Raw genomic sequence first — 24022 nt, forward strand, 5'->3', positions numbered from 1 at the left:
ACGTCACTATTGACTATTTTAAAATTCCAACATCACTTAGTTTCAAAGTTCTTTACTCTACGTGTTTACTTTACCGTGCTTTTTAACTAGATGAACTTACCCCTGAAGCGACATTGTATCTGCAATTTTCCGCATGTCCGTTACATACACAATGTCCAACGATACTAATATCCCTGATCGTGTAAAAAAGTTTCTTCCCTTTCCAAACATCTTGCAAAAACCAACGAGGACGCGGCTCAACTGTGCCTCGCAACCCCATTAAACGGAATCGCACGTAACGGGCTTTGGTAAATTGTAGCAGTTCAGGACTTGTTTCGTTTGCTCCAGGTCGGCCGAACATCAAGGATACATGAATCTACGTAAAAGGAATAAGCCAAAAATATTTACATATGGTGTCGCGCTTAAGATGAAGACACTATGAAATTTTCGTTGTCTTCAGGAGTGAAGCCTTGAATTTTTGCGCATGAGTTACATCTTTTCAGGTGTATTAACTCAATTGTATGTTGTATCAGTCAACCGTGATCTCGCGAATAGGAGCAATTCTAGATAATTTGCTCCGCTTTGGAGATATCGAAAAAAGTTGTTCAGAAATCAGAATCCAATTTTAACACCACACATCGAGTTTCAACGCAAAATTTGGAATAAAGTAAAAACACGAAGAATTTGTCAAAGAAAAAAACACATTTATTCTTTATTCAACAAAAATTAAGACAGATATTGGAACAAAGTGATTCTGAAACAATGAACTAATGAAAAATTACTGAAAAGTCAAAATGCACATTTATTGAACCTACGTGGAGTCAGAATTGGATTCTGAACTACTTTTTCCGATAATCTCTTTCCATATTTCCAACGCGATGCAAAATATTGAGAATTAGAACAGCATATTTGCGAGATCGCAGTTGATTGTGTTTGGTACTTACAGTTGAAGTAGTATCTGAAAATATGCACCTAAAGAAGTTTTACAACTGTGAAAAAAATTCAAATCTCTGTTCGCACAGATAACGAAAATATTAGGCTGTCTAAATCTGTGACACACTCTATAAATTGATATACTTACTTCGCCATTTTCTAGCGGCGTAAGTTTCGAATAAAAAGATGTACAGATAACTTCAGAGTCCGTAAAATAATGGGGTTTTCCTTTTGTACCGGGTATTTTGAAGTATTCTAGACATTCTCTGTCATTTCTAGCAAAATATTGCCAGGGCTTGTAATTTTCACCGTTTAACGATCGTTCCAATACCCACGTTCCGGGTCTAGGTGAATTTGCAACTTTAATTATCACGTCAGTAATTTGATATACCTGAAAAAGTTAAACATTTTGTCAAGAAAAGGAAAATGATTGTTAGTCGAAGTTTTCAGAATTTATCGAAAAGAAAATCTTGTAAATACAGGGGTATATTAAAAACGGCGCATAATATTTACATTACGTGATTCTAGGTACAAGTAAAAAAGCTCTAGTGCCAATTTACAGTTAACCCTCTCCTCATGGAGTCAAACTTGAAATTTTGCTTCGACTGTAATGGAGAAATACATTTAATTTCCATATTAATATTCCAGCACTAATTTTAAAAATGTTGTTAATACATTCTGAAGCTATTGCAACATAGCAACTAAACTAGAGTGATTTTTCGAATTTTAGGAAAGTCAGAAAGTAACAAGGATTGTCATGAATGTAATTTTTAATAATAATAATCTAAAAACTTTTCGTATAAGACCAAATTCAAATTAGAATTTTTTTTTGGTACCTATTCAACGTAGATTCGCGTGACATAAATATTATGCACCATTTTTAATACACCCTGTATAACGGTTTATCCAGTATTGTTGCATAAAAGTTTTATGTTTACATTATGTATGTGCTTACAATAGCAATGCGAAAAAATAAATATTTGTATTAATTTTCTATTGTTGCTCTGATGATGGCAGCTTGCTGTCGAAACAAGTGCCAGTTTTACAAAAAGATGTGTCTGCTGTAGGGGAATCAATAAAGTAAAAATAATAAGAGTAATATACACACAAAAATGGTTGTGATATTGACCATATACGGTACCTTACAGTTATACACATGGCTTAGTGAGATTTCAAGAATCCGTAGCCATATAAAATGATGGATCATGTCCTTAATGCCGTAAGCCCAGATTTAGCAAGCACTCAAGCAACGTACGACTGACACATACCAATCAGGGCTATAGGGGGTTGATGCCTCGTTTATTTTAACGACTAGTTTTACACTCTTTCGTTTCTTGTCGACAGATATTTACCATCACAAACAGTATTATTGTCTATGGATAAACTGGTGTTAACAACTCGTGAAAGTCGCAAATTGACAGTGATTATCAATAATTTTGCATTCGAAAGAGAAGAGAAATTGCTGTTTCTACTGGTATGTGTGCATCGACTTTTCAAGTTTTGATTCGCCGTGGAAAGTATATACAGGCTGAAATCGAAATACGTCAAAATATTAAAACCCTAGGATCTTCAGACCAATTGTGAAAATCACGTGGATTCAGTTTTGCGCTATACATCCGAATGAGGGTAGAAATGCCATGTACAGTTCAAGCACAAAAGTTGAATACGACGTTAGGAAGAATAGTAATATCAAAAAGTTATCGAGTGTAAAAAAGGTGCAAAAAGTTTTGTTATCGCGGGTGCTAGTATCGTGTTCTCATTCATAAAGTCCATTCAAAAATCAAAAAACCACCAACGTCGCATTTTCCTCGATAATTACTATCAGTAACGCTGTCTAGTGTAAAATTTGGTGAGAATTGTAATTTTTAGGTTAAGTGTAAAATTACTCAAATTTATCGGAGGTTCGTGTGAATTCTGTTCTGGGCATGCTTACGTAAAAATAATATGAACTAATAAATAAATGAAACCTGTTGAGCAATAACAAAACAATTTCAACGAAATTCAAAGCAAATGAATTTTATTTTGAATCAAATAAATGTCATAATTTATAGTTACCAACATAGTATGAAAAAATAACTACCTAGAGTTTTTTAAATTTTACCAACCTAAAGCAACAAGTGGTGGTTTTTTGATTTTTGAATGGACTTTAGTATTCTTATACGTTTTTGCGGCTCTGTGTAGTTAAGGTGTTTTTCGGCTACAGAATTTTATTCATAGTAAGGTGTTGTAACTCTCTGTTTTTAAAGCGTTTTTGCGGCTATTCATGTTTCTATTTATTAGAGCTTCCAGAAGCGTCTCGTTTAACCACATTTTCGGTGCATTCACTACTATGCTATGGTTTACATATTATGATGCATTCCAATTTCACCCTGTATGTACATATGTATATACCGGGTGACCGAGAAAAACTTGATGTTGTATATTGCTTATTTTTTATTCGATTTGAATTGTGAAGTACTCAGTAGGTACAAAACAGTTTGATTTTTTGGTAATAAATTTCAACGATTTTTAACGTTTCGCCATTACAATGGATAACGAAGAATGCGTGGACATGATACAAACTTATTTTGAATGCGGAAATAGTATAGCAGTGCAAGAGCTTTGCGACTCTAAATAACGTTTTCCTGATCAGGTATTCTCAAGTACCGACAAATTTCAAAGACTGGTTGGGAATTTAAGAAATTTTGGGTAATTCAAAAACCTAGAAAAACTGCTCGTGAAGTCCAACATGAAGATTTAGAATGAAATGTTTTGCTTCATGTTGAAGAAACATGAAACCCAAACACGTCTACCCTAGAAATTGGTCCCCATCTGCAACTTCCTCAACAAACGGTTCAAAATATTCCAAATATTGGAAATGACTCTCAGCGTAGGATTGAATTTTGTACTTACTTTATTAATAACTAATAAGTTAAGAGATCATACATATACCGTCGCGTGCTTTGATCAAATTAATGCATTTTCGGCAAAAATGGTGCATTTAATCGAAACAACCATCGTCATCGCAGCCGAGAAAACAATCATGTTGTTCTGGAAGAAAATTTCCAAACACGATTAAGTATTACTGTGTGGTGTGGCATAGTGCGTCCCTTTTTTATTGATGGCAGTCTTACTTAAGCAAAATATCATGCTCTAATATCAAACGAAATAAGCAACTTTCTGGATGAAATGCCACTAGCAGTATTTTTTGAATAGAATCGTGGTTCACCATAATGCACACACGAATTTTGAATTTTCAAATCATTTTGGTGATCGATGGCTGGGTACTTACGGACCTATATTCAATGACCCACTAGATCCCCAGATTTGAATCCATTGGATTTCTTTCTATGGGGTTACGTTCGAGACAATGTTTATTTGATCTCACCGGGTACCCGAGAAGAAGTATTTATGGTAGTGTAAGTCTGTCAGGAAATCCCCTCAAATTTTTTACTGAATACAACGACGTGCGTTTCTAGAAGGTGCCGACAGTGTCTGGAACAATTTACTTACCTGTTTAAGGTCAACAGTAATTGTAACATATTCGTATTCGGCTCCATAAAATAAAGCCGGACTCTGCCACCATCGATTCGTACCATCGATCGCATAAGTAATCGGGTGTTTTTTATTCGGATCTGTACTAAAATGATCGCAAACCCCACATCGACCTTTTCCATCTTCCACTAGTCTGCAGAATTCTTCACGACCGTTTTCCCCGCAAGTTGCATTTGCAAATATTGCTGCTTTCGTTGCTAAATTAAATGAAGACGGCCACATTCCCAAATTTGAGGCGTTTCTTTGAATGACGTTGTAGTTTTTAAAATATTTAATTCCTGGAAATAGTAAAATTAACATACATTCTTATATTTCAACAGATGAAGTATTAAAAACAATCATTAGTATATTTGTCGTTATTTAGAAAAATTATTTCATTTAGAAGAGGAATTAAACTGGAAAAAGAAGCTGGAATAAAATAGTGAGCACTATTTAGTCACTTCCATATGATATTGAAATTTAGTCAATCGCAGGTTACGTGCTCGTAGACCATACTTGTGATGAAATAGCCGGATTTTAATCCTAATCTGCATTCTGTTGAATACGTATAGCGTCAATTATCCGATGTGTTCGTACATTATACGAAAAATGTCACATTTATTTACTGAAAAATAGGAATGAAAACATTAAATGTCACTTTAAAGTACATAATTAAATCTTCCAGAATTGTTCATAAAAGTAAAGATTACATGACCTATCTCAATAAAACCTGAGATATGTAAGAAGATAAAAATAAAATTATTTTCTGAAGATGAACCTCAGTAGGTACCTAGCTTATTTACGTACGGTATATAAATACCACAGACGGCAGATGCTTATATTTGCGAATGCTATGCAATTTTTTCACGTACTCTATGATTTCCCGTTATCACTTATCTATCAGTGTATCATAGGGAATTTGGAATGATACATCAATTTTTGCAGAACCCATTGCGAAAGTTAATTTAAATAGTTCTATGAATCATTATAAAAGCGAGTTTAAGATTTTATAATTAGTCTTATCACGATATTTTTGATGTGTTTAAGTATTTTACTTAAGTTGTATCTGTACCTACTATAAACCCATAAGTTAAAATTTTTATGACTCAATTTGTTTCATTTCTTCTCTTGCTTTTATCTAGGCCCATAATCATAACTATTCATTATAAACTCCTAAAATTTACATTTGAGTTGATTTTTTAAATTTTTTTATATTTTTGCCGGTTTAATGAAAACGGACACAAATATTCTTAAGTCTGTGTTTCTTGTCAGCAGCCACTTCTTTACTAGTTTGAAAATAAATTTTGCATTTAATTGCAAACTATCCGTCTGAAAATGGCTGGCGCACCGTATATAATAAAAGATCCCGACCAGAAGATTCCGTCCTTGTTACCCCGATATGGGAAAATATTGGTGGGTAAGAGAGGTCGTGTGTAAGCCTTTGGGTCGATGACTCTCTTCTTATATTGCGTTATGTCGTCTTGTTTGTATGTACCCATAAAGGGAATCATTCCGTAAGAGATCAGTTTTACTTGCAGTTTTACTCCAAATGACATTTCAAAAATACCTTTGTTATGATTTTTCTTTTATATAAAACAGAGACACCGTAGACACTGTTCTAAAGATATCTACGGTACTGTAACTTCTTAGTATCATTTCTAGGATTAAAATTTTTTTTTATCGCTTTGATCAAAGTGAAAATTATTTTTTTAATGTACGTTCCAAATATGTAACGTTAAAGTTTATCTGCCACTTTGTTGCATATATCTATTATTACCATCCAAAAAGTTTCAATTGATACTTAATTTTATGGAAAAAGAGATTAATAAACACGTAGGTATTTATTAGGTAACTTGACTGTTCGACACACGTACATTAAATTTCTTTCTACATCTTATCGGTTAAAACTACTACAGCCACCTATTCATATACGTACTCATATGTATAATTTTCAATTTGAATCCAACATGAACATATTAAAAAAATGAAACCTTTAACAATACAGTTTACAATAGATATGAAGTATTTAACGCAATAACCACCATGTTTAGACGTACATTTAATCAAGCTCTATTTCTTTTAAGAAATTATTTATGTTGCTGTGATTATAGCTTTTAATTAAACCATTATCCTACATAATTCTGATGAGTAATGACATTAAATCAACAAAACATTTTACTCTTGATAAGACTAATTCTAAAATCTTAAATTCCCTTTTATAATGATTCATAGAACTATTTAAATTAAATTACCATACATATAATATCTTTATGTATAAAGGGATTATTCTACTAGAAGCCTAAAAACATCTCTAGATTGTAGGCATAATGTACGTACATACATCTACAGTGTGGAATAAAATGATTTACAACTAGTTACCTTTGGAATTTTTGCACATGTAAATTTTCCTGTACCGCTCTACCTTTTTTTTTCGAAGTGCCGAACTATTAGTTCTGTCAATAAATGTCATCAATCGAATTGACAATTGTTACAATTTACTAAATTGAATTAACAAATGTTGGTGGCCACTTTCAACACTAGCTGTGACTTGCTTTTGTTAGCTCCTTTTTAATTTCAATCTCAACTTTGCATTCATATCATCCTTTCGCAATAAATCACATTTGGAATTTGGATATATATTTTGAGGTTAGGCTTTCTTTTTTTTTGTAGAGCGGCATTTCGTATTTTTACAAAGGTAATGCAAAGGTAACTAGATGTAAGTCATTTTATTCCACACTGTAGATATAGAATTATTTATCGGTAGGTCATTCTATGTATTTTTGTTAATCAACATGTTGTTCTTTTTATCTCTATCTTTTAAAAGATAACAAAAACTAAATATTCGACATAAACAGAGGTGAAATAAAAATATATAGGTGCATTTTACTAACTGTTTGTTTGTGGCAGTTCTAAACAAAATATAATTAAGTGTTAATAATAATTATCCATATATCAGAATTACATATTATCACTACAATTGTTCAGTATTCCTTCGTTGTCACATTTGATAAGTACGGTATCTAAGTTTCGTGATATACTAGTCTAGTATACCATGTGCAAAAACATTTTTCGTGTCAGGTGATATATATTCAATTCAGATTGCTTTTAATACGGTTTTAGAAGAATGTAAATGCAATCGAACACGATCATATTTGTATGTGGCGCTTGTTAATGTTGGTTCGGTTTGGTTACGTTCAAAATACTATTCGTCATCCTTCAGATTGACAACAATTATTTTAAAATTTGATTCCATAATTATCGTCACAATATGATATGATCCAAGTCAAATCATTCGTAACAGATCACTACTAACTTACTGCAAAATTAATTAATAATTTATTATAATCTGTAATGCACTTGCACTAATTAAATACTTATTTTTAATAATTCGTAGACCTGAAACATTAAAGGACCACTAAACAATTATAAATTAATGCATCTATTCTATCCCTTTATTTATCATTTGGTAGAAGTGACAATTAAAAATATCATACATATATCATCAAGACAAATGCCGAAATTATGTAGGTATATGTAGTAAATATTTTGTTTGTTGTAAGTTCTTAATACCTAATCTTTTTTTTTGTGCAAGTATAGTATGTAGTGTCAACATAGTAACATATAATTTGTAAAATAAATATCTATAAAAAATATCAACGTACAAATAAAATATTGTACTTTCGCACTTGATGTACGGAGATACAAAAATAGAAATTATTTTCAAAAAAAAGTTGCCGTCTTATTTAAGACATCACACTCCCATTTTAAATAAATACGTTATAGGTAGGTATAGCAGGTATGTAGCTACCTTGTGTCTTGAATCTTCCGGCATTTGCTAGAAAAAATGTACACACCAACAACACAGTCGTTCTGAACCACATTTCCACTTAATTTTAACAGTCACTCAAAGCACAAATAAACTGGTTTTGAATAAACACGTATTTTATAATTCATAATGAAGAAAACACAGTTTTAAATAATTATTGTAATGTTTACATAAAAAGCACGTGGTACTTATTTTAAAATGTCTTCAAACACAAACCCCACAGTCTGCTGTCGGAGACTGAGGTGAATTTACCTTCCAATAACAGAAATAACCTGAATGCCCGCCTCTTATGCGTCGAACCGTTCCTTGCATCTTTGTGCTTTCTTCTTTCTTCTCTAGGGCAGTGTATTTCTGGTTGCCTTGTGATGGTGAAATGTGTAGGGGTTACAACAAATCAGTATTTTGAGATTTATTTTTTATTAAAGAAACATTTTCTGTACTCCATTAAAGAACACACACGGACATTTTAATTAAAGATTTGCTAAAGGACTGTAATTGTCTAACGATTGGTCAACATTGTGAGAAAGGGTGAATTTATTTAAGCTGTATCTATGATGACATACCACGTTATACCTACATTTAATTTTTTGGGGACAAAGAAAGCGGTTCATCATAAATACAACTCAAGAGGATGACGCGATGCTAAAAATTTAGTTAATAATGTCAAGTGAAAAAGTTAAAAAGCAACAATCATACAGTTATAGGTATGTATACCTTTTTTCTTAAATAAACAATAAAATCACATAACGTTCGGTATACCTATGTGAATATACTCAAAGCCTGAAAATGTAGACCTAAACGCCTCCTAAATAATTAGTTTTCTTAAAACATCTGCAGCACTGTTTTGTCTGTAGTGACAATATTTTTACACAAAAATAAATCTCTTGTGAGCAAATTCGATATGTAAGTTTAAAAAATACTTCCAGCACATTTGGAAGTCCCTGATATGTTTCTGTTTCTATGAAACTTATTTGGCGAGATATTTAGTTACCGTTGTTTGGTACCGAAATGTGTTGACTATAAAGTGCGTTAAAAAATAAGTCACGATAAGAATAAAATTTGCCCACAAGACTAGTAAGCGTACTACGTCGATTTACAAATGAAGCTGTCCCGAAGCTTTTCTAAATATTTCTAAAGGATATGTGTACAAACATACTCGTCAGGTCTGCTATAGTAAAAAATGGTACGAAATTTTATATAGAACAACATTGGAGTTAGTCGTTTAACGGTACACACGCGGCTTTGACTCGTTGTTTGAATCAAAGTGGCGTCTTATCCATATAGAAAAATTACACTAAAATACCGCTTATCTGCAGTAGCTTATTGTTCTATACATACAAGTTTACACTCGTTTTTGGATAGACAAATTGAAAATTCGCTTTATTGTTCTAAAGGAGGCTGCCGATGATTAAGGCAGCCATGGTGCTATACAAGTACAGTGCTTTTCCACTAAGTTACATTTATTTTAACTAGTTAAACATACAGTACTAGTGTCATTCGTATTTGTCTATTGGCTGTGTGCGTTGATTCGAATACGTTTCCTAAGCATTCTTCAACGGCGCATCGTCCGACTGGTTAATGATCCCAGCAACGAACTATGCGCCCTCTATCGGCAGTACTGAGCTGTGTGACATCACAATAAACAAACAATTCAGTTTCCCTCCCCTTCAAAAAAATCTTCACTAAATGTTCTACATTAGGCTAATATTTTTCTTGTTTTTTTTTTGTATTGTCTTTCACACGAAATGTGATCTTAATCTCGTCCTCCTTTAAAATTTTACTTTTTATAATTCCAAACAAAATGACTATATGCCTGGTACATACGCAATAAGTAAATCACATGTTAATTTATTCCTTTGTGAGTTAATACCACCAACTATTGATATAGGTAACAGCTTTTGAGTGTCGAATTCAGAAAGGGAGTTGTGTAAAATACATTGCTTCTTATTGTTAGTTCTCAATATAATAATTATGCATTGGTAAATGTTATTAGAGTCCTTACGACACAGCCAAACACACGGTCAAGAAAAGTCTCGTGGTTGACTGTTGATAGTGTGGGTAACTGTGCTGTTGGCCGAGCGCTGGGTTCTGCACTCGGCTCACCCTGCAGGCTACGACTCGGCCGCTTCTGTAAAAAAAATCAACAAATCGTCAAAAACTGTCTTCCAACTTTCGACCGGAAATTAATTTATTGTACTATAACCGACCTACTGCTAGACGAACCATTCGTCTTTTTGACTTTGTGAGACTAGATCGGCGTCTCCACCGTTGAGGGGCGCGTTAGGCGCCGTCGGTCTCACTTTGCCTGGCAGTAGAGGCGGGCCCGGGCCGGCGTGCTGAGGCGGAACCCTAGTGGGCCCGCAGGGTGGCGCCAGTTTTCCTGAACGGCAGTTGCTGTAGCGGCACCGGCACTAGTTAAAGTTGTCATACTAGCTCCCTGTTTCATGGCTCCGTTCCATCCGTACATCTGTTGCACTGGAAAATGAGAATCAACTTGCACATGAAATCTTTTTCTATTAGCATTAAGGAAACTGCTTTTGTGTGAATTTTAGATTTATTTTGATGCAGGTACCTATTGTGCTTACAACACACAACTTTGTATGTATTTCGAATTGTTTAAATAAAATGGTATTATCGTTTCTAGACTAGGTACCTAGAATGTATGTATTTAGCGATGAAATCTTGCTCATGAAGAATCGTAAGGAGTAAGTTAAGTGTTCTGCAACAGATACTCACGAGGATAAGGAGCGTTTGGTTGTGGAACATTTCCATTTCCGGATCTAGCGTTGGCATTCAGTCCTTTTCGACAAATACAGATGAAAACGACAACAATGCAGACCAACATAACTAAGAAAGCGCTAATTAATGTCACTACAAACCACGTTCTTTTCAGTCCTAGTATTGTTTCTGCCTCGGTGTCTGAAAAATTAAAATATTGTGATGCACACGTGAATCCGAGAGGTGTATTGCAACTTACTCTGACATAACGTGGTGGACGACTCGTCGGAACCGTCAGCACAGTGATTAATACCGTCGCAAACCAAATCTGTAGCTATACAGAACTCTCGAAGATTGCATCGGAACTCCGTACAAGCGTGTTCTACATAAAGTGTATAAATTTATTTTGTTTATAAAAACTAAGGGTCTGAATTGCATGCATTACTTTTTAACGAATTAAATCAAATTGATGAACTTGTAAGAAAACTATGATACAATATGACCAACAAGTATGTGGAAATAATTTTTCTCTGTGTGAGCATACTTGAAGATCTTCAAAAATGGTTTGCATTTTTCATACATTTCACCAAAATTTTTCACACGACATGACATTCTGTATATTGATATTTGTAGAAAAAAGTTCCTACCAAACAATTCATCAAAATATACTAGGTATTACACAAAATAAGTAGTAGTCTCTATGTACTTAAATCTATAATATTTATTATTTACGAAAAGATAAAGTGCGAGCGAAGGAGTCTAACACTTCTCATTAAAAGAAACAGAAAAGTGGTAAGAAAGAGTAGTTTTTAGTCACTAGCTTGTAATTGTGTCATTTTTAATGTATTACGTTTTCTTTGATAACGGCCGCGAAATCCAAATTCGTTTTTAGATACGCGAAATGCTCGTTTCGCGTATGGTTGCACAAACAGATTTTTAGTTTACTCCTGATCATTTTAACTGTCGACGAACCTCTGTTCGTTGAGTTTTTTTGATTAATATGTAGGTATTGTGAAAAAAGTAGTAATAACTGTCATTTATAAGGTGGTTCACGAGTAATAATGATCCTAACAAAATGATGCAACCAACAATACATGCCCCATAGATTTTTAGTTTGTCGGGCATGTTGACAATGTTATATAAAATTGAAATATATTTTTTTAAATCCACATAATCGGTGCAAGTGTAGTGTTGGTTGCACCACAAATTTCGTTAGGTTCATTATTACTCGTGAATCACCTATATGTCATTGGAAAATGTTTGTAAAATTATAACATATAAAAAAATGATTTAAAATAATTACTCACTCGGATCCTTTACTGCAGTAATTACGAGTTTGAAACCATTGGAATCAGTTCCCCAACCGTCCGTTACGTATTTGAGCGTGACGTAGTTAGTCTGAGTAAACATGGCCCCAAGTGTCTGTTCCGTATTTCTACAGGACAGGTCGAACTGTAACACATGATATATTCACACTACCATTCCATTTTCATATACATTGCAATGTATTCAGTAATTGATAATATTTTTCTTTACCTTGTAAGTTCCAACCGTATGTGCGCCATCGTAAATGTATAGGTGGTCATTACAGTCGAGTTGTAAAATATCAAATCGTAACATAAACCGTTGCAATATGGAGTGTGTTTGAAAAGTGATTATGCAATCTAAGTTTCTTTCATTCTGTGACCAAAGTACAGCGCCATCAATTTTTCTGTACAGTTGCTGTAGAAAGTGATTCTTGCATAACGATTGCATGGAATCTGAAATGTACTTTTCTTAAAAATGTGTTGGTAACAAACCAAGATAGTAGTACATTGTCTAGACACATGTATCATGTATCAAATGTATTGGGTGATTCAAAAATGATTGTGGATAAGTATGGCAACTATGTAACAAAAATTTATGTGGCAACTGTGTGGGTAGGATAGAGTTGACATTTCTTTGACAGTTCATAGTCGCGGCAATTTTGAAAATTATCAAATCAATGTGCAATGGTATAAAAAATAGTTGAATACGTTTTTTTGTTCGACGAGCCCTCCCAAAGGCTCCAAATGGCTAAAAATCTTTAAAATTAGCTTGACGTTTCGTTTTGACAAGTTGTCAAATTCATCAAAATCCGTTCACACAGGAGAAAATTCTCAAATTCTGACAGTGTCAAACAAAAAATCAAATGCACGCTTATGAAATGTCATACAAATGTCAACTCTACCCCATCCACACAGTTGCCATATAAATTTTGGTACATAGTTGCCATACTTATCCACAATCATTTTGAATCACTCAATATCTGCGAGCATAGGAAATTAAAAAAAAAATCGTTTCCAAGTAACCAATTATAATAATTCAAAATTGAATGCAAAAAATTAGGAAAAGAAGTAATTAATTTGCAGCCGTCGCTATTATGGAACAGCGTTTAAATAATTCTAAAGATTTTTAATTTAGTTAAAAAATCATCATTGCCATTAATTCTTGCTGTATGCTTTTTTACCTCTTCAGCTTGACGCCCGTCCGCTTGATTGGTTCTTTATTGATCGCGACAGGGGATAATAGAGAGACCTACCTTGATAACACCAATTACCTGTACATAACTCCGTGAATTTTAGAAGATATGATTACTTCAATGACTTCGATTAGTTTAACTGGATAATTACTTAGTGCGCTTAGGTTTACACAAATACCTCGTTTTTTAGAAAAGAAAAAGGAAATTTAAATTCCTCTCAAAGAATATTAAAAAACAATCGCTAAATTTTAAATATTCAACTAATTGGAAATATATAGAAGGAAAGAAAACGAAGAAAGTACCTACATTTCTGATGCATTTTTAAGAATATCTTCGTAAAAATTTTCCTTTTTTATAAACGAGTGTGTTCTTTTCCAAGGTAAAATTCGTAACTATTGCTTTCACTCTACTTATTCTTGGTATCAAATGTAGAATTTTGTTGATTTGTTCGAAATATTAGATAATTTTTATCTTGAGGTTAAAGAGGGTCACATATCAACTTAACAAGTGCTTTCAAAGATTTGCGATATTTATACAAATAAAAAATATTATTAAATAAACAGAATGGTAATATAATGTTCATTTTGGGGAAGTGATGTGTTTACAATAGAATGAGTGTTATTTACATAAGTGTGTTATGCATATCACTCTGATCAAATAATTATCCAATAATAAGATACCTTAACATTAAAAAATACCATAGCATACTTTAATCAGATTAATTTGAAGGCATAGTTTCTTAGAACACCTGTACATATATACAGGGTATTTCCAAAAAAGCTGGATATTGAAATTAAAATATCCAGTTTTTTATTAGAAATGTATTGTTGGTTGCATTTTTTTTCCGTCGGGTCAGGAAATACTCTGTATACATATGCGTGTGTAGATTCTTAAATTTTTAACCTTTAATAAAGATCAAGTCTTAGAAGTCCTAAGTTATCTTTTTACATTCAAAATTGATGCTTTAATAACTGAATGGACCATAATGCGCATTGCGCGGAAGATTGCAATTTGGCCAACGGACACCATTTACATGTAGATATTTGTAATAGATATCACTAATTTTAATATTAATAATTTGGGTCTTTATTTGTTACACAAAAAAAACATTTTCTTTTTTGCAATTTATACACAGAACGTAATTGGCATCTTTTAACAAAAATCATTTTTTATGATAAATAAAAGAATGGTTTATATTAAAGGAGGTGTGATATAACATATCACATACATTTCAAAAAATTTAATAAGCATACTTACAATATTTGGTTTTCTCGGAGGCTGAGTATGTTGTACATGCTATGATAAAAATGACGACTGAAATGAACACATTGTAGCTCGGAGGGCCAGGTCCTCGATGCCTCATCATCTTCTTCACTTATGTTTCACCATTATGATTACCATTACACCATTTTCGAGTCAACCCTTTAAGTTACACTTAATCCACTGGACATGGCTACTTTTAACATTTTACGAAGTTGAAATTATTCAACTACATACGTTGTAAAAGAGCATTGTTTATTCAATTGAATAATTTAGATCTTCCAAAAGAATAGAACCACATAATTTTTCAGAATTTCAAGTGATATGTTACAAACGCGCTGGGCAGATATGTGTGTTAGTCGTAACTATACGAATCTGTATTAAATTGTGATTTTAAAAGCACTTACAAGCGTTGCTCGCGCACGACTCCAAATCATAAAATCGATGACGACGCTAGCGACGCTTAAACCTGACCGAGAGACATCTACTTCTGCTTCTGTGAACCAACAACTTCATCTGTTACTCTATTTGCACATTAATTTATAACTTTTGTTTACATAGTAAAGTTACTTTGTCAACTACATACTCGTACTTATGGATAAACATCTAAATGTTTTCCCGTTGAATTTGATTTACCGAAGAAAATATAATATGTAGTATATTAGATATATTATTAGGAGTATAAGTGAAGCTTAAGCCTAAGCACATAAAGCGCTTATACGTATAAAATTTAACATAAAAGACAACATCGTTGAATAGATTATTTACGAAAACGTAATGCCTGTCTTCGGAAAAATCATGAGTTTTAATTAAAGAACAATTTGATAGGTTCATCTTTAACGCTCCATATGAGAAATACTTGGCACTAAAGGTATAACGTCTTATTACAAAAATAATTAAAATACCTAACAATTTATCAGGTTATATTAATGTTTGGAATTTCTGGAGCATGCAGATGCGATAAGCTATTTAAGATGAAGCTGGATGCCATCGAAGAACAGGGCTCTATATTAGGTACTAGTAAAAATTCCTGATAGCAAAACAAACAAAAGCCATACTTTCACTGTGATTGGTGAGACGTATATAAATATGTACAAAAAATATGTATCCCAAAGACCTGAAGGATTTGAAGAAAGAGGATTGTTTATAAAATATCAAAATGGAAGATGCTCTCGGATGGTTATGGGAATTCACAAAATCGGAAACGCAGGAAAAGAAGCGGCTACATAAAGAGCGATCAAATTAATTTGTAATCGAGTTATCCATGAATCCCAAATCGTATGTCGTTACTTGAACTCCACGCTCCAAGAAATTCAGCTTGAAACACAGTTTAGATTTCGACATATCAATCGCAAAATCCACAAAATCATCGTCACTAATATACTACATACTCTACAACTAATATACTATTCTCCGTTTATAAATAACAAACAAATCGTAAATAGCACTTTTTTGAGAATTTCAGTTTTTAAAATAAGAAAAAAATACTTACGTTGAGACCAAATCAGCTCTGTAAGCTGGACAATTCAGCTTATTGAAACCAAGCGTTGAACAAACGTTGTAATTGTACGTAATGCATCAAAATACCTACAGATTTACACCATAGATATTTGTTAGTACTGAAGTTCTATTTTTATCTTTTATTTTTATCTTTCAATGTTATAAACGCATGTGATAATGTATTTTTTCTTAATTTCTATCAGTTTAAATAATTTCGATTGCATTTGATAGATTAGGCCGATGTTAGTCTAAAACAAGTTTTCAACTATCGTATAAGGTATTACAAATTGGTAATGGTTTATAAGACAGTCTAATGTTCGAGACTAATGTTGGTTTTCTTTCTCTCTATTTCTTCTTTTTTTGTAACTAATTTTAAAATAGCTATTTGTGCAATAAGTTAGGAAATGTAATTTTTTTTCGTATTAGGCATGGGATTTTTTATCGAGGCGATAGCCGAGATCAAACACGCCGTGTATGGAAAAAATGGATTTCCTACGTATTGCATACATGATTTTTTCTACTGAAGTTTGGAAAAATAAATTAAATTTGCATATTTTCAATTTTCTATAATTATTTCTAAATTAAAAAGTGGAATAAAAATTGTTCTGTTTACGTTACTATAGACTATAGAGAAACAATTTTGTTTATGAAAAAAAAACAAAGTTTGTGGAGGCGGTTAAGGTGTTTGCTCGAGTAAATTTACGAAAATTCTATTAATGTCTGTTATAGTGAATCGTTTGATTTTGAATAATATGCAAAACAGTTTTTCCTGCTAGTTTAAGGAAAGTCTTAAAAAAACATTAATTATTTGCAAATTTTGAGGTTATCTTTAACAAATTTCAAGTTATGTATCTCAGGAAACGATCAAAATTGAACTTTTAGTGTGAAATATTATTTTTGCGGGATAGTACTCTATTTGCTTGTTTACCACGTTTGTTGCCAAGACGGTAAGTTGTGTTTACTCGTTGTTAACGATAAACTTGATGGTAAGTAATTTTGGTGTCCTAGAACGGTAAGTAAATTTATTCAAAATTAACCAATTATTATAATAATTTTTATGTAGACAGAAGTTGAAGACAAAATGTTGGCACTTTCTGGAAACTCATACAGCTCTTATTGTCGGCCTTCCTTGCTGCTGCAATGCAATAACATTAGCGAACTTGCCGCGACATTAGCATTGTAATTTTCCTCGTCTTCTTGATTATACATTGAAGTCGTCGGTTGCGAACATCCTGGATTTGCGACACCATGAAGAATTTTTTTTGCAGATTGAATCTTGTATTCGACAGAATCTTCAATGTAGTCTAGGTAAATTTTATTATTCATACTACGTACATGCAACGATGCCGAATTTCTTTACATTTAACCCTCCCCGATTTGAAAATGTAAGCCTGAAGAATTTTTTTCATATTTTTCTCATGTACAGTTAATTTCAAAATTATAGAGTAGTCCAGTTTTTTCCACATGTAAAGATGCCTTTTTGAAATTTGAACGTCATATTTTTTATATAGGTTAGGTCGCTGATGTTTTAGAGCACTCATAATATTGCTGTTCGCGATGTTATAATACTGGGCTAGCCTCCGGATCGACCACCCTTCTTCTAATTTGGAAAGAATGAGTACGTGTTTTTGGTTAGATTAGGCATTTTGTTTGTCAAAATTAACATTGATCATTGACAAAAAATTTAAGTGCATTTTACACTGTAGAAAATTAGGTGTACTCAATAATTTTGAAATTAACTGTACATTTAAATATCGTCCATAAGGCAGTGAGTAGTTAGTGCCCCAATTTTGGGACACGCTGTATTATACAACTAGACGATGGAAAATTCTTGATTATACGAGAGGTGTTGCCCGGAAACACCACGAGATCGCAGATTGAGTGGTGTTTCAGGTAACACGTCGAATATATTGGGTGATTTACAATGATTGTGGATAAGTATGGCAACTATGTACGAAAATTTATGTGGCAACTGTGTGGGTAGGATAGAGTTGACATTTCTTTGACAGTTCATAATCGTGCAGTTTTGAAAATTATCGCTAGTAATATCCCGAGCGTACGAGAGAAAATTATCGACAATTTGACATGCACGAGAGGATATTTTGGCAGACTATTTCCTGAGAAAAATTTACATGATAAGTAAGTACAAATAAACATAATTCTTTTTGAAATATAAAATTAATACCAAATAATTTTTTAATTAGGACTACGCGAAAATATGGCACTAGTGCAAATTATCGATAATTACACTAGTGCAGTATTATCGCTGTAATTCGATCGCTATTGGCTAAAATTCAAATATTCGAGCTTTTTGATTGGCTTAAATTTTTCGAAGGAAATAGTCAAATCAATGTGCAATGGTATAAATGTCAACTCTATCCCACCCACACAGTTGCTACATACATTTTCGTACATAGTTGCCATACTTATCCACAATCATTGTGAATCACCCAAAGGTTCGTATATTCGAAATCGCCGTGGTTACCGCTGTTATTGGTACATGGTAACTAAAGAAAATCAAAGATTCTTATTGGTTTATAAGGTAATTGATGATATAGTCTTGTTTAATGTTTGATGAGTTTTCCTTGGTTTGCTGGAAATTCAAAGAATAAATTTCAAATATATAATTTACAATTTACCATGTTTTCGCAAAGTAGATTGTAGTACGTTACTAATGCAAAAGGAACGACATAATCTGTAACAGAGAGCTTCTTTCTCTATTAATAAAAATTAAAATTATATTCACTATTCAATTCAATTAAAGTATCTTCTTAAAAATGTAATAGTACTCGTAGTAGTAGAAAATACAAAAAAAGTAGAAAAACAAGCATGCGATTTTTAGATGTAACAAAACTCGCAGGACATTTAAAAATTTCGCGCTTTATTCTGTCGTGCGCTAAAACAATCGTTATCTAGGTGCTCTAATTAAAAAAATATTTTCTCTTTGTAAATTTTATCTATGAGAAAATCATCACTCTAAAGAAAAAATTAAATTGTTGGTAAATTCAAAAAACCATATAGTTCAAACTTTTGATAAGATCTAAAATTTGGGTAACCAACAGGGGTCTCGAATTCCAAATATGTCAATTTTGGATTACGAGACCATCTATTAGTAATTATCAGTTAGGTATTTCTCACCTATAAACCACAATAATTACATTTCACAAATGATAAAGAAAGGTGATAATTTTTATGTATCATCGAAATGATAAGAATCTAATCGCAACCGTTATTGTTTTGTGTTGATCATTATACGTAAGTAACTTTCACTTTGTTTGAGAAAATATTCTTTGGTAAGTTGTAATTGTTGTAAATAGGCAGGTTATTAGAACCTATTTGTATAAAATTGTATGTACCTAATAGTAATAGCATAATCATTCGTTCATTTAATGGAGATATCTAATAAGTTATCTATATTTTTAGATTCTCGCAATTACTTCATGGGAATGGTTAATGATGAAGATTTATAAAAATGATGGCACTTTTATCGATAATGCAACAGACACTGATTTTGGGTGGAATATAAATGATATAATTATTGACGAAAGTATTTCATTTTATGAAAACGCTAATGAACATTTACGAAAATATTTCAATTTGTCTAGAGACATAATAGAAATACAGGAACCTGCAAGTGTTGAGATTAATGTTGACTTGCAGCATGGAAAAACAAACAACATCGAAAACATGAACACAAAAATTCCTCCTAAAGACGAAATTGTCGGTCTAATTAATCCGTGTACAATAGAAAGTAAAATGCTACTTTCCGTTATTCATTTTGCTATGTACAAGAATTTTAATAGAAATATGATCAGCTTCGAAGATTTTAGGAATAGCAATAATTTGAAATTTTTAACTGGTGTTGAGACTGCCATTCGAGATGGAATTCAGAATTATCAAGGAGTGAAGAATAATAACGCATTTTCTTTAGTGATGGACCTATTTTTAACAGAAACTGAGTGTGATGTCACAGACTTTACTCCTTATAACAGAAATATGTTTACCGATTATAAGGATTCAGACACTGAAAAATATAAATTCCTTTGTCAAAAATTAGGAAGTCATTGTTCTGAAATAATGAGAAATGTTGACACAAACATTGAAAGAATATGTGAAGAAACATCGGATCTTCGTTTGCAAGTTTATAAAATAAAAGAAAGTTTTGAGGTAAGATTTTAATTTTCAAATTAAATAGGTAGGAAAGTACATATAACAGATTGTATACATATGTATATCTAATATTTTTTTAGAAAGAAACACTTCGTCTAGTTGCTTTAATTAAAAGTGCACAACTATTGGAGAAGGATCTCAGGGAGGTAAAGTTTTTAGACAATTTAATCGATTTGCTGAACGGAAAACTAAGCAACGTCGTTTTAAAGGAAAGTCCATTTCGAATCCTGCTTCGTCCATCTAATCGCAAAGAGTTGAATTTAATTATATAAAGATTAGAAGTATATATTTTCTGATATTAATATGTATACCTATCGCGTCCGTCTATTGTTGTTGTTAATTTTGAGTAAAATATTAAATATTTGTATGGCTTATATTTTGTACAGGGTCGCTGAAAAGTATGGGAAGAATTAAATATTTTGAAAACAGTTTTCTGAAACTGTACAGAAACCGATTCTCCCAGCTGGCGCACTTCGATGTAAACGGACAACTTCCACGAAAGAATCACAGCAGATAGTCACAAAAATCACCTTCAAAGGATCCGACGATGACCATGTGATGGGATAAGCTACAAAAACTCAAGGAAGAGAACGTCGAGGGGTGACTAACAACTATTGGCAATATACTATGTCAAATGCATAACTCCCGAACGCCTCCCGGAAATAGCTGACTGTGTATTCCAAGGCAAAATTACTTGTCTTAGAATCTTCACAACAAAACGAACAAAGATAATACCGAAGAACAGCAGCACGAAGAAGAGAGGGTGGTAGACCACGAGGACAAAGACTATATAAGATCTCGTACCATTCAACAGCATCAAATTCAAAATCGGTAACAACTCTACCGGCGGTACTATAATACGAGCCAGAAGCACAAGCGAGGGAAAGCTTGTTATCACCGAAAAAAGCGAAGAACTGAGCAGGGCCGTACAAGAAGCCTCGCAAATCGTTAAGATTAGAAAAGCAGGACTGCTGGAAAAGACGAATACATCGCATATCAAGGGAAAGAACCCAATGACTTAAAAAGGGGAAATAATAGCGGCGATAGAGACCAATATAGGGAGTTTGAACGACAAAGCCGACAAGCTGACCGAGCTCAGACCAAACTCCTCACATAGGCATTTCTCCACTGGTCACCCCTCGTCTTCGAAGTACAGTCCCGAAAAGGGGGACCACCATCGCACCATCGAAGGTTCTCCCTTCAGTGCGGGGTTGTGGAGGCGCTTCCTCGGTGAGTGGGGACGGCGTCCCAGTGATCCGGGGGAGAATCTATCCGCATCTCGGCGTCGGTCGCCACTGTAGATCTTTTAATTGAGGGGTCCTAATCCGCCCCCGGCGCTAGGCGTCGGTCTACAGAGGACACACGACCCTACTTCTGGGACCCCATCACGTCTTCACACCTTCATATCGGAACTGCTCGTCCACCACTCACCCTTCCCTTTTCCCTACGACGGTCGTGCCCTCCAAAAAACCACGCTCCGGAAGGCGCGAGTATCTTCCGCGAGATGGTGATGGCGGGAAAGTTTTGAAACGTAACACATACATCAGAGTAGGTATCGTATACCTACTGTGTAATAGAAATCCAAAAAAGGAGGGAATTATAGTCGCAATTACTATATGTATTGCATAAAAATAATCAGGAGAACGAGAGGATTCCAACAGTGCATTCCCGTATCTCCAAAAATTAGCGACATCGTGTGTAAAGCGAAACTGACTTGGAGCGGTCCAAAATCGGGGTTAATCTATGTGGTGGACGAGTTGAATTACAAAATAGGAAAGTTCCGCCCACAGACGCCTTTTTGTGGCTAGGGAATCCAAAAAAATGAGGCCTCGAAGACAACTAACTCTCCTAGGCTCAACTGTTTAATCAGGAGAACGAGAGGAATAAGACGGTACAAGAATCATTCCTGTCTCTCAAGTTGTCAGCAAGATCGTGTGCAAACTGAAACTGACTTGGTCAAGTTCAAAATTCAAAAATTGAAATCTCCGGTGTGAACCAGTCCAAATTAAAAGTAATCTACGTGATTTGACGAAAGAATTCGGTAGAAGTATAGTATTTTTACCCCGAATAGAAATATTGACTAAAATCATAAATCACACCTACAAAGAAGCAGATCTTAAAGCACTCCATTCGGTAATTTATGCGTTCAATAATGTCAGTGCTTATTTGTTCCGTTTCAGTGGGAATTCTCTACCGTAAATCGTTCTAAACTGTTTGGTCTATTAAAATAAACCTTCCATTGTAACTAAATCTATTGAAAAAAAAAGTTAAAAATTAAATTAAATTTTTTGAAGTAAACTTTGTCATTTTCTCAAAAAACTTGTTATGTAAGGTGTCATTTTTTTTTTCATTGTCGTTTAGCTAGTACGAAGGCGTACCAGAAAAATAAGAAAAAATGGGGGTTGTCATTTAAAAAAATTATTGATGACGTCATTATTAGGAGATGACAAGCTGAAAATATAAGCAAACTACTGAACAATATGCATTTTTTAAAAACAAAGTTGACCTGTTCAAGGATTTTTCTCAAAAATTAATACTTACAGTTTTATCGAATTTATTGCGAACTTTACGAACGCACTGTATAAGTTCTAGTGGACAATTTTAATAAGTCATCTGTTAGAATAATTAACAATTCATTTTCATTATTTTTCTCTATACTCGTAAACAAGTTGTTTCATTATTTTATTATCATTATCAGTTTGTAATACAGCGACAATCGAGAAGTTCCGACCGCGGGAGAGTGGGGGTTATTTTTTGGTCCCTTTTTGAAAAGGAAATGCTCGCTCTCGATTTTCAGCTCTCGAACTGAACGGTTGTCTTTCCAGCTGCTTATTTGAAAATTGAGTGATTTGTTTGTAGTACATACAATTCTTTGAATCGTCCATTTTGTGTATTGCCAATATCAAATGAAAGGCGCGGTTCGATCTTCACGAATCGTGCACAGCCTACATGTTTGTCTCGTACAGGTCGACTCAACCAAAACAGCTTGGCGGGTGACGCAGTGGACTGAAATCCCTCCCACTAGCGGACTGCACTTGTTTGTTGGGTCTGGAAGTGTTTAGATCGTGTACAAACGGGCGAAAATCAGCGCTTCAAGCTTCAAGTGAACAGCAAGTCCGGGCTGTACCTGTAGTAGTGTACCGTACCTATAACCATAGCCATATGGTTCTGGTCAAGCTGTATAAGTGTAACATCACGTGTGACGCTAACGGTTTGCGCAGTTTAATACAGGTATACTCCGTACGGTGATAGGTTGTACGTTTTTAAATTCTAGTTCCAAAACATAAAGCAGTGAAAAATACTAAACTCTCCATCTCAATTGTTTCACGTTATGTAGAAAACCGTTGCATCTCTGCAGATTAATTCCCGCCACACTACTCTTTGGGTCTGTCTTCTGTCAAAAAACATTTAGAATAACCCTGTATTTCGATCATGCACGATAAGGTATTGACGAAGGGATAATTTCCCGACTCGGCACCCCCCACAATGCACCACTTGTAAAAATTGTCAATTATCAACAAAGAGTAAATATTAATCCTACTTTAAGGACTTAAAACCCGACTTGACCGGACCTGACCTGACCTGACCTGACACGTGACCAAAAGTGGTGCATAGTGGGGGGT

The 24022-nt window shown here is 33.7% G+C and overlaps 3 protein-coding genes across 6 annotated transcripts in view; 1 reads left to right on the forward strand and 2 right to left on the reverse strand.

Annotated features, from left to right (window-relative positions):
• wb (wing blister) overlaps positions 1-8506 on the reverse strand; it is a 30718-nt gene extending 22212 nt beyond the window's left edge. For both annotated transcript variants that reach the window (XM_069049672.1, XM_069049673.1), the window contains exons 1-4: positions 8234-8506; positions 4405-4724; positions 1061-1303; positions 101-355 (exon numbers count right to left, since the gene is read on the reverse strand). In XM_069049672.1, coding sequence (XP_068905773.1) covers positions 101-355; positions 1061-1303; positions 4405-4724; positions 8234-8306 — 891 coding nt within the window. In that variant the 5' untranslated portion in view covers positions 8307-8506. The remainder of the gene's footprint in view (positions 1-100; positions 356-1060; positions 1304-4404; positions 4725-8233) is intronic.
• Positions 8507-8651: 145 nt separating this feature from the next.
• Positions 8652-15175, reverse strand: loaf (lost and found). The gene is made up of 7 exons (XM_069049674.1): positions 14727-15175; positions 12506-12729; positions 12277-12421; positions 11229-11351; positions 10988-11170; positions 10459-10726; positions 8652-10379 (listed from the first exon to the last, which is right to left on the reverse strand). The coding sequence occupies exons 1-6, from the start codon at positions 14833-14835 to the stop codon at positions 10548-10550; spliced, it is 963 nt and encodes a 320-aa protein (XP_068905775.1). The 5' UTR covers positions 14836-15175; the 3' UTR covers positions 8652-10379; positions 10459-10547.
• A 4272-nt stretch (positions 15176-19447) lies between these two features.
• Positions 19448-20762, forward strand: LOC138131452 (uncharacterized). 3 transcript variants are annotated; one of them, XM_069048464.1, is made up of 3 exons: positions 19448-19522; positions 19653-20396; positions 20480-20762. In XM_069048464.1, the coding sequence occupies exons 2-3, from the start codon at positions 19683-19685 to the stop codon at positions 20669-20671; spliced, it is 906 nt and encodes a 301-aa protein (XP_068904565.1). In that variant the 5' UTR covers positions 19448-19522; positions 19653-19682; the 3' UTR covers positions 20672-20762. The 3 variants fall into 3 exon arrangements, with proteins under 3 accessions (XP_068904565.1, XP_068904568.1, XP_068904566.1); XM_069048467.1 differs by having other exon boundaries at positions 19457-19484; XM_069048465.1 differs by lacking the exon at positions 19448-19522 and having other exon boundaries at positions 19557-20396.
• Positions 20763-24022: the final 3260 nt, after the last annotated feature.

Source organism: Tenebrio molitor, chromosome 5, assembly GCF_963966145.1.
Source record: "Tenebrio molitor chromosome 5, icTenMoli1.1, whole genome shotgun sequence".
Taxonomy (NCBI): Eukaryota; Metazoa; Arthropoda; class Insecta; order Coleoptera; family Tenebrionidae; genus Tenebrio; species Tenebrio molitor.

Bases quoted from the DNA above. Each gene is read 5' to 3' on its own strand.
- loaf (XM_069049674.1), bottom strand. From the start codon at position 14,835: ATGATGAGGCATCGAGGACCTGGCCCTCCGAGCTACAATGTGTTCATT. The intron at 12,730-14,726 runs GTAAGTATGCTT...AGTACATTTCAG, and splicing joins CTCCGAGAAAACCAAATATT to ATTCCATGCAATCGTTATGC. The intron at 11,171-11,228 runs GTAAGTTGCAAT...TTAATTTTTCAG, and splicing joins GTCCACCACGTTATGTCAGA to ACACCGAGGCAGAAACAATA.
- LOC138131452 (XM_069048464.1), top strand. From the start codon at position 19,683: ATGATGAAGATTTATAAAAATGATGGCACTTTTATCGATAATGCAACA. The intron at 20,397-20,479 runs GTAAGATTTTAA...ATATTTTTTTAG, and splicing joins AAATAAAAGAAAGTTTTGAG to AAAGAAACACTTCGTCTAGT.